Source organism: Sinocyclocheilus grahami, unplaced genomic scaffold, assembly GCF_001515645.1.
Source record: "Sinocyclocheilus grahami isolate Dianchi unplaced genomic scaffold, SAMN03320097.WGS_v1.1 scaffold4321.1, whole genome shotgun sequence".
NCBI lineage: Eukaryota > Metazoa > Chordata > Actinopteri > Cypriniformes > Cyprinidae > Sinocyclocheilus > Sinocyclocheilus grahami.
In genome coordinates, this window is record NW_015509284.1 from 6,937 (window position 1) to 15,891 (window position 8,955).

The following is an 8,955-nucleotide window of genomic DNA, read 5'->3' on the forward strand; positions in this document are numbered from 1 at the left end:
CCTAGCCAGTCTCCAGATCTCACCCCCATAGAAAATCTTTGGAGGGAGTTGAAAATCCGTGTTGCCCAGTGACAGCCCCAAAACATTACTGCTCTTGAGGAATGGGCCAAAATACCAGCAACAGTGTGTGACAACCTTGTGAAGACTTACAGAAAACGTTTGACGTCTGTCATTGCCAACAAAGGGTATATTATAACAAAGTATTGAGATGAAATTTTGTTATTGACCAAATACTTATTTTCCACCATAATTTGCAAATAAATTCTTTAAAAATCCTACAATGTGATTTTCTGGATTTTTTTTCTCATTTTGTCTCTCATAGTTGAGGTATACCTATGATGAAAATTACAGGCCTCTCTCATCTTTTTAAGTGGGAGAACTTGCACAATTGGTGGCTGACTAAATACTTTTTTTCCCCACTGTGTATATATATATATATATATAAAACAGAACAATGTAAGCTGTAACAAATGTCAAGGTAGCAACAAAACAAAATCAACAAATAGATAAAACATTATTTCAGTGTTGTAGAAGATCATCTTATTTAAATTATGGTAATTTCAATCAGTAAAAGGTGATTTAATATGTATAATAGTGTACATTGAACAAGAATAAAACACACTGATCTAACAGTTCCTGACAATCCAGCAGGATGAAGCTGAGTCTGTGGATCCTATGAAACAGTGACAACATCTACAGTAGCTTTTATAAGAACACACTAAATTAATGCATTAATTAAAGAGTCCAGCAGAGCTCAGAATGTTTCTACAGACCATCACATTGACTCACTGATGTCTGTCACACACAGCAGATGATAGCTTATAATTAAAAGGTGAAAAAAAATCCATATGACAAACAGGATTCAAATATGAAGATTCAAATGCTTTGAAAAGTCATGTCATGCTTTTACAAAAAAAAATTATAATAAAAAAACTTATGTATTAAAATAAATATCTAAAATACAAAATAGCTCAATTACCTTATATGGACTCATGAGTCTGTGGAATATGACCTCACAATCTGGCTTTATCCACCTTATTTTTCCCGTAAGAGCGGCGCTGCCATTTGTACATTTAATGCGTCTGGCTTCCGGTGTGGTTCGCTTTCAGCTATTTTTAGCTCTACAAAACAGCTGGTTTTGCAAACTGGTGTTTCTTGCCATATTATTTTAATGCCATGTCTTAATTATGAACACACTGGTTTGTAGTGCAAACAGTTTTACAGTTTACTGCAGTTTGTTCTTCTTCTTGTTATTTCCCTTCAGCGGCGAATGAAGCAGAAGTCTCGCACAGTCACAGAAAACGGCTTACTTCCACACTGAATAATATGATGTATACCTCACAATACAAGTTATCTTACAACGTGTTATTATATGTTATAATGTAACTAGCCAACTACTTATTTCATAATGAAATAGTCACAATTACAGTTTTTTTTAAATGAAAAAATTAATTTTTATGAAATGTAATAGACACTCCTAGCAATTAATTTTGTGGTTCCTCACAAGAGGTTGTTACATCGGACAGAGAAACACTGAAGAATCACGATAAACCAGAAATCCAGCATAGAGGGGTTCAGTGAATGTGGTGTTGTATGTGTGTAAGTGTGTGAGTGTGTGTGTGTCAGAGACGCTGTAGAAGGACAGAGAGCCGGCCGGCCAGTCCAGATACACTCCTACTCTATTAGATGGTGAAGGGCGAGGAATGTTTGTGCTCTTATTATTGTGCCAGACAGAGTAAATTGTATCACAACAGTAAATATTCCAGGACTTTTCATTGAGTCCAAACCGACATTTGCTTCCACCTTTCCTGTTGATTCCTTTGTATGCCACAGCTACATGACCCCATCCGCTCCATTCAACCTCCCAGTAACAGCGTCCAGTCAGACGCTCTCTACACAAAACCTGCTCACAGTTCTCAAACCTCTCTGGATGATCAGGATGCGGTTGATTCTCTCTCTCACACTTTGTTTTCTTGTTCCCTGCAGACAGAGAGAGACGAGTGTGTGCTGTGTTTGGATCCAGTGTGAGATCACAAGCATCTGGGAAAAAACATCACAGAAAGACAGATTAGGACATCTATGGCTTTATTAAATATGCATTGGTGTATTTGTGTGTGCATGACTTACACTTTCGCAGTCCTGGTGTGATCCTGAAATGTTCTCCATGGTCCAAACTGAACAAAGACATAATGAAAAGAGACATAAGTACATACACAAACAAATAATAAGGGTGAATAAATTCTGCATTTGAACCTGAAAGAGTACAACAAAGTATTAAATGGTTAATGTCATGAGAAACCAATTTGCCTTGATCTTTTGATCACATCATTAAACAATTAAAACATATTGCAAGTTTCAAAGCTCAATGTATCCTCCTCAGTACAAAAAAATGCATTTAAGCAAGATTGAAAAATGGCTCGTTTAGATTCTGCAGGATTTGTCACACAGGCAAATATATTTATACAGCAAGACACTGATGCTCACTTTTACATCCTCACACCATTGGCCCCACCTACTGGTGCTCAATCAAATCTCTAGTTATGCGTCTCATTTTTTATTGATCATATGTTGGTACGGATGAGAGACCTGGTGAGCCAAATGATTTTTGTCCAACACCCAGGTGTGGCTCACAAGTCATAGGGTCCCGATCACTAAAATAGACAGATGCCCAATACTATTCCTTACATACTCCATGCGTTTGAGCTACTCGTGACAACAGGACAAATGAGAGAGGAAAGGAGCATTTGACTGAACATTGTTTTCTAAATGAGGCACAATGTAATGCAGGGTTCATGAAGAAACTTTTTTTGAAAGATGAAGCTGTGCTAGCTTATTACGTATGACAGCAGTCATGTCACAAAGTGTAATTAAGCAATTTCAAAAACAAAAACAACAAAAAATAATAATTGCATGACTTAGTCTAGTAAGTGGAAAATAAAACCACATTGCAAAGAATAATAAAAAAGATTTATGAATGTCATGATTTTTCTCTAGATTTACAACCTTAAAAATGTAAAATCACAGTGCTCACAACAGTGGCGTTGTGAGTGGGGGGGGGGTTATTTGTTAAATAAAACAATCCAATGGCACACTGAAGCACTGAAATACAGGGGAAAAGATAGAAAGGGGGAAATATTTCATTAATTAAACACTGCATCATTAGTGTTGGTAGTGTATCAGACACTTGCACTTAACATTATAAGAAAATCAAGCTCAAATGGGAGTTAACAAGGTTTTTGACCAGTGAATGAGGAGATCTGTGTTTTGTCTGTCAATAGAACGGCTGTATATGAGGCAGCAAATGCATGGCATTATACGCTTTCATCAACTTTTACAGGTTATATAACCATTTATTGTAGCTATATGGGTGCTTAGTTTTTCTTGCCGTTTAATATACTTGGCCAAAATCTCATGATATAAACGATGAAGCACTATATGCACAGGATATTTAAAACGTACAAAAGTATATTGGCTACAACTAGACAGAAAATAGCCTACTTCTCCGCTCTTCAAACACACAAAAAACATCAGCCTTTACAGACATAGTGTTTGAGTAAAGAAAACGCTGTACTATTCAAACATAGTTATTTATTTACCCTTGCATTGCAAACAAACGGAGATCTGTCTGTGCATGGCGTGTCAATCTGAATGGAGGCGGGGTGAAGTTACGAGGTTTCGCTGGCAGCTTGAGGATCCAGTGGCGTTACGAAGTTTTACTGACAAGCTCTTTTTAATGCTGCTTATCATTGGTTAAATATTTGTAAAACCCTCTGATCTAAATTAATAATAACGAATTATAATAGAGATGTGAAGTTTGGATAATTTTTCACGGCACACCTGACTGGGCTAGGGTATGGCAACTGTCATACAGAAACGCCACCCCTGGCTCACAAACTTTCTTAGAAGATTGCTGTTTGTTGACCCCATCACACAAACAAACACACAAATGAGTAATAACTGCCCCACATACTTGAGTATCTGCAGTTTATAGTTGGGATCCTCCAGTTTGTGTTTGAGCAGCTGGACTCCTGAGTGTCCTGGGTGATTGTAGCTCAGATCCAGCTCTCTCAGGTGTGAGGGGTTTGAACTCAGAGCTGAAGACAAATAACCACAGCCTTCCTCTCTCACCATACAGCCAGACAACCTACAGAAAGAGAATGTCTGAAATCTCATTCATGTGTTTTGTGCTTTTGGAATTTGACAACTGGTCACTGTATATTTACATGATATAAATGAGATCTGCTTGGACATTTTTTGCAAAATTGTATTGCACAATTTCTCCTTTTGTGCTTTACAGAAGTAAATAATCACACAGGTTTGGAACATGAAGGTGATTAATTTACACAATTTTCATTTTTGGGAAAAATCATTGCTCTAAAGTACCTTAAAAGTGTAGCTTATGTATTTGATGTATTCTTAGTTTGCTAGTTACTTTAGTTTTAAAAAATCTGCTAAACGAATAGTAAATGTAAACTTCACTTAAGTATTACCAACCTGCGCAACAAAGCCATCTTTACTCTTGGCATTAACATGTGTTTGGATCTTTCTCAATTTTTCTTTATTTTCAAGCAACATCTCGCATCGTTTCTTAAAGGGATAGTTCACCCAAAAATGAACATTTGATGTTTATCTGCTTACTCCCAGGGCATCCAAGATGTAGATGACTTTGTTTCTTCAGTAGAACACAAATTAAGATTTTTAACTTAAACCGTCGCAGTCTTTCAGTCGTATAATGGGGGTGATCTCAGGATGCGCTCAGGACAGTTCAGACATTGCAGTGCATCAGAGGTAAAAAAAAACGATATAAATACTGTTCAGTTTCTTGCACAGACCGATCGTTTCGTGTCTTTACACACCAATGTATCGTCACGAGCCACAGGGTTTAATTTGGTTTTGTTTGTGTATGTTTTTTTTTACTCTCAAAGCTGTGATTCCCATTCACTTCCATTATAAGACTGACAGACTGCAACAGTTTGAGTTAAAAATCTTCGTTTGTGTTCTACTGAAGAAACAAAGTCACCTACATCTTGGATGCCCTGGGGGTAAGCAGATAAACATCAGATTTTCATATTTGGGTGAACTATCCCTTTAAGATGCAGGTGTTCATGTAAAAAATAATAATAATAATAATGTAATTATATATTATATATATATATATTGTTTTTTTTCTTTTGTTTTTTTCTCTCCCTCTCTTTCATATTGAACTTCATTACTATTCTACTATATTCTACATATTACTATATGAACTATTCATTATATCAGCCTAGACTTGAATGGTTTGGATTAAACCACTTGTGGTCCACACTCCACAGACTGTATTTTAAACTTTCCTGATTTATGAATTACCAGAAGGTAGAGTCTCCAGCATTGGATCACAGTAAACATTATGTGTTTAGAAATATTTCTGGCAATAATTGAATCCTACCATGAGCCTACTATCAGAGTGATGGGGAGCAGTTAACATCTCAACTGCTGCCCTTATCGAGGGCAAATTAATGGAATCTTCTAAATGCTTTAAAAGGAAAGCAGACTAATCATTACAAGATATTAGACATGGAGAAATCTATCAGAGATAAGACACATAAAAATAGTACTACTAGAAACCTCAGTATCTCCAGCTGACAGTTTGGACTTGTCAATCCATCAGAGAGCAGCTTCACTCCTGAATCCTGCAGGTCATTGTTACTCAGATCCAGCTCTCTCAGGACACAGTTTGAGGATTGTAGAGCTAAGAACAAACTCTTACAACACTGAGCAGTGATATTACAGCCAGCAAAACTATGGGACAAAATATATAATAAAAAATATGTTACTTAAACTTTAATCTCAGTTAAGCATTTTCAAACACAATAGTCTATATTATTTATAAAGATATCAATGTACAATACAATGTACTGCAAATAAATTTGAAAGTGAAAGGTGGTTGAGAATTTAACACTCACAGAGCTTTTCTGCAGTTGATCACAGCTGGTATCAGTCTTCTTCTACCCTCATCTGATGTGTTGTATTTCTTGAGATCCAGCTCATCCAGCACCTCCTCTGACATCTGAAGCATGTAGGAGATTGTTGAGCAGTGAGCAGGAGAGAGTTTCTTCTCTGAGTGTTTGTCTGATTTCACAAACTCCTGAATCTCTCTGGACAGAGCCTGATCTTTCACTTCCAGCAGACAGAGGAACAGATTGATGGATTTTTCAGCGGAGAGTCCATGTCCATCTCTGATCTTCTCTTTAATGTACTGTGTGGTTCTCCTGATGCTCTCAGAGCTGTTCTCTGTGTGTGTCAGTAGATCCTGTAAGAGTCTCTGATTGGACTCCAGTGAGACGCCCAGCAGGAACCGCAGGAACAGATCCAGATGTCCATTCTCACTCTCAAGAGCTTTATCTACTGCTCTTTTATGCAAATTATGCAGTGAATCTAAACATGCTTCTGTAGTGCTGCTTATGTGAAAGTAAAATACATAGAACGCAGCGAGAAACTCCTGAACACTCAGATGGATGAAGCTGTAGACTTTCCTCTGATGAATCACAGATTCCTCCTTAAAGATCTCAGTGCAAATCCCAGAATACACTGAGACATCAGTGATGTCTATGCCGCTCTCAATCAGGTCCTCCTCATAGAACATCACATTGCCCTTCATCAGCTGTTTGAAAGCCACTTCAGCAAGTTTCACAATCACTTCTCTGTTGGAATGGAGGAGTTTCTCTGGATCTCTGTCTTCATACTTCTGGTTCCTCATGTTGATCTGAATCAGCAGGAAGTGGATGTACATTTCAGTCAGAGTTTGAGGGATTTCTGCACTCAGATCTTCTTCCAGGAGCTTCTGAAGCACAGTGGATGAGATCCAGCAGAAGACGGGGATGTGGCACATGATGTGGAGGCTTCTTGCTCTTCTGATGTGTGAGATGATTCTGCTGGCTTGATGCTGGTCACTGATTCTCTTCCTGAAATATTCCTCCTGCTGAGGCTCAGTGAATCCCTGGATTTCTGTCAGACGGTTGATGTATTTGGAGGGGATCTGATTGGCTGCTGCTGGTCTGGAGGTGATCCAGATGAGAGCAGAGGGAAGCAGCTCTCTTTTCATGAGCTTTGACATCAACACAGCCACTGAAGAAGTCTCAGTCACATCACAAACTTTCAGAGCGTCTGAAAACATCAGTGTGATTCTGCTTTCATCCAGACCATCAAAGATGAACACAACTTTACACTCCTCATAAATCTGTGAGTCCAGATCTTGAAGTTCAGGATGAAAGTCCAGCAGAAGTCTGTGAAGACTGTACTGATGATCTCGGATCAAGTTCAGCTCTCGAAATGGAAGCACAAACATGAAATCTACATCCTGATTGGCTTTTCCCTCGGCCCAGTCCAGAATGAACTTCTGCACAGAGACGGTTTTTCCGATTCCAGCGATGCCTTTAGTAAGAACAGTCTTGATCTGCTCTTTCTCCTCACATCCTGCTTCAGCTGAGGCTTTAAAGATGTCATTGCAGTAGATTGCATTGTCTTGTGAGTGTTGTGTTCTGGCTGTTTTCTCCATCTGTAAAACCTCATGTTCTTCATTCACTCCGTCACTCTCTCCCTCTATGATGTAGAGCTGTGTGTAGATCATATTCACGAATATTTCATTATCTTGGAGTTTGATTCCCTCAAATAATTTATCATGTTTGTTCTTCATGCTGGTTTTGTGCCGGTCTTTGACTCTCTGCAGATCTACAGACTCTAGATTGTGTTTCTGCCAGATGACTTCAGCTTTGTCCTGCCTGATGTGGGTCTGATAGTGGGATGAAGTGGATGGCACAAATATGCTCAGCTCATGTATATCTTTACTGCTAAAATTGAAAAGAAAAGAGCAGAATAAATTATAATGCCAGCTGAAGGAATTTGTATTTATGTATTTATTTATTTTTTCTATTTATATGATTTTGACTCCCTTCTTTGTCTGTCTATGTTGCGTGTTCTGTTTTTGGAGCATTTGGAACATTTAGTGCCATTTCACTGAACTTATTAAGTCATTATTCATCTGAGAGGCACTAAAGTAAATTTGCAACTATTTGTTGATACTAACAGAGGGTGAGAGGTCACAGTTGCATCACTGAGTCTAGGGGGTTGCTCCATGGACCTGCTACTCTTTAGAGACACCCCGCTGGGTTCTGGAGATTCTGATCTCTGTCGCTTCCTTCTGGTGGTCCTGACAAATGACAAAGAAAATAGCATTTTAGACCAATCGTTGTCAGTCTCGTCTCAATCATTAGCTGTTGTATAGCTTGAATGTACCTTTGCTTTTCATTTACATTTCATTTAGAAGAACCTTTTTCAAAGCCATTTACAAATAAGGATTTCAAAAAGTGATTAAGTGACATGAGATCTGCTGTAATACAAAGTTCCTATATTGATCAGATGAGTAGCGACTAGAAAATGGCTCAATTTAAGAGAGAAGATAGTCTATTAATTAAGTGATTCATTAAGTGCTGATTGATCATTAGTGATGAACAGCTGCTGTTAACAAACAGAATCACTGAAGAAAAGACAAATACAAGAACTACAACTGACTTCAGCCACAGACTTAGATGAAATCAACTGAAATAAAATACATTAAATCTCTCAAGAGCTGATTAAACAACTCCACAAACAGCATCACCAGCTCCAGCTTGTTATAACACAAAAGCTCAGAGAAAATATGAGCAGGTGTTTGTTGTTAAATTTTGATGATGTCAATCATCAATTAGTATACTTATCTCATTCATAGTTTAATCTCTGATTAAATTGATGTTGTGTTATTAATCGTATTGATTATAATGAAAGTGATTCTAAGTGCCAGTGGTGCTGTGACAATCAGTTATCATAATAAAACACTTTCCACACAGTTCATGCACAAAATGTTTTCATCTATGGTAATAACCAGACTCACACAGGCATCATTAATCAGCATATGAACCTCAACAATGGTGACCATTTAAA

At 37.8% G+C, this 8,955-nt stretch overlaps 2 protein-coding genes across 2 annotated transcripts; both read right to left on the reverse strand.

Moving 5' to 3' along the window:
* Positions 1-466: 466 nt before the first annotated feature.
* Positions 467-4,270, reverse strand: LOC107576778 (stonustoxin subunit beta-like). The gene is made up of 3 exons (XM_016262910.1): positions 3,971-4,270; positions 2,128-2,174; positions 467-2,040 (listed from the first exon to the last, which is right to left on the reverse strand). The coding sequence occupies exons 1-3, from the start codon at positions 4,171-4,173 to the stop codon at positions 1,514-1,516; spliced, it is 777 nt and encodes a 258-aa protein (XP_016118396.1). The 5' UTR covers positions 4,174-4,270; the 3' UTR covers positions 467-1,513.
* A 1,668-nt stretch (positions 4,271-5,938) lies between these two features.
* LOC107576777 (protein NLRC3-like) lies at positions 5,939-8,182 on the reverse strand. Its single transcript, XM_016262909.1, has 2 exons — positions 8,063-8,182; positions 5,939-7,826 (listed from the first exon to the last, which is right to left on the reverse strand). Exons 1-2 carry the CDS (start codon positions 8,110-8,112, stop codon positions 5,939-5,941), a joined length of 1,938 nt encoding a protein of 645 aa, XP_016118395.1. The 5' UTR covers positions 8,113-8,182.
* Between the last annotated feature and the right edge of the window lie 773 nt (positions 8,183-8,955).

Coding starts and splice junctions, on each gene's coding strand:
- LOC107576778 (XM_016262910.1), bottom strand. CDS start 4,173: ATGAGATTTCAGACATTCTCTTTCTGTAGGTTGTCTGGCTGTATGGTG. Junction 2,175..3,970: donor TATAAACTGCAGATACTCAA/GTATGTGGGGCA, acceptor GTCTTTGTTCAG/TTTGGACCATGGAGAACATT. Junction 2,041..2,127: donor CACACCAGGACTGCGAAAGT/GTAAGTCATGCA, acceptor GTTTTTTCCCAG/ATGCTTGTGATCTCACACTG.
- LOC107576777 (XM_016262909.1), bottom strand. CDS start 8,112: ATGGAGCAACCCCCTAGACTCAGTGATGCAACTGTGACCTCTCACCCT. Junction 7,827..8,062: donor ACTGTGACCTCTCACCCTCT/GTTAGTATCAAC, acceptor TTTCAATTTTAG/CAGTAAAGATATACATGAGC.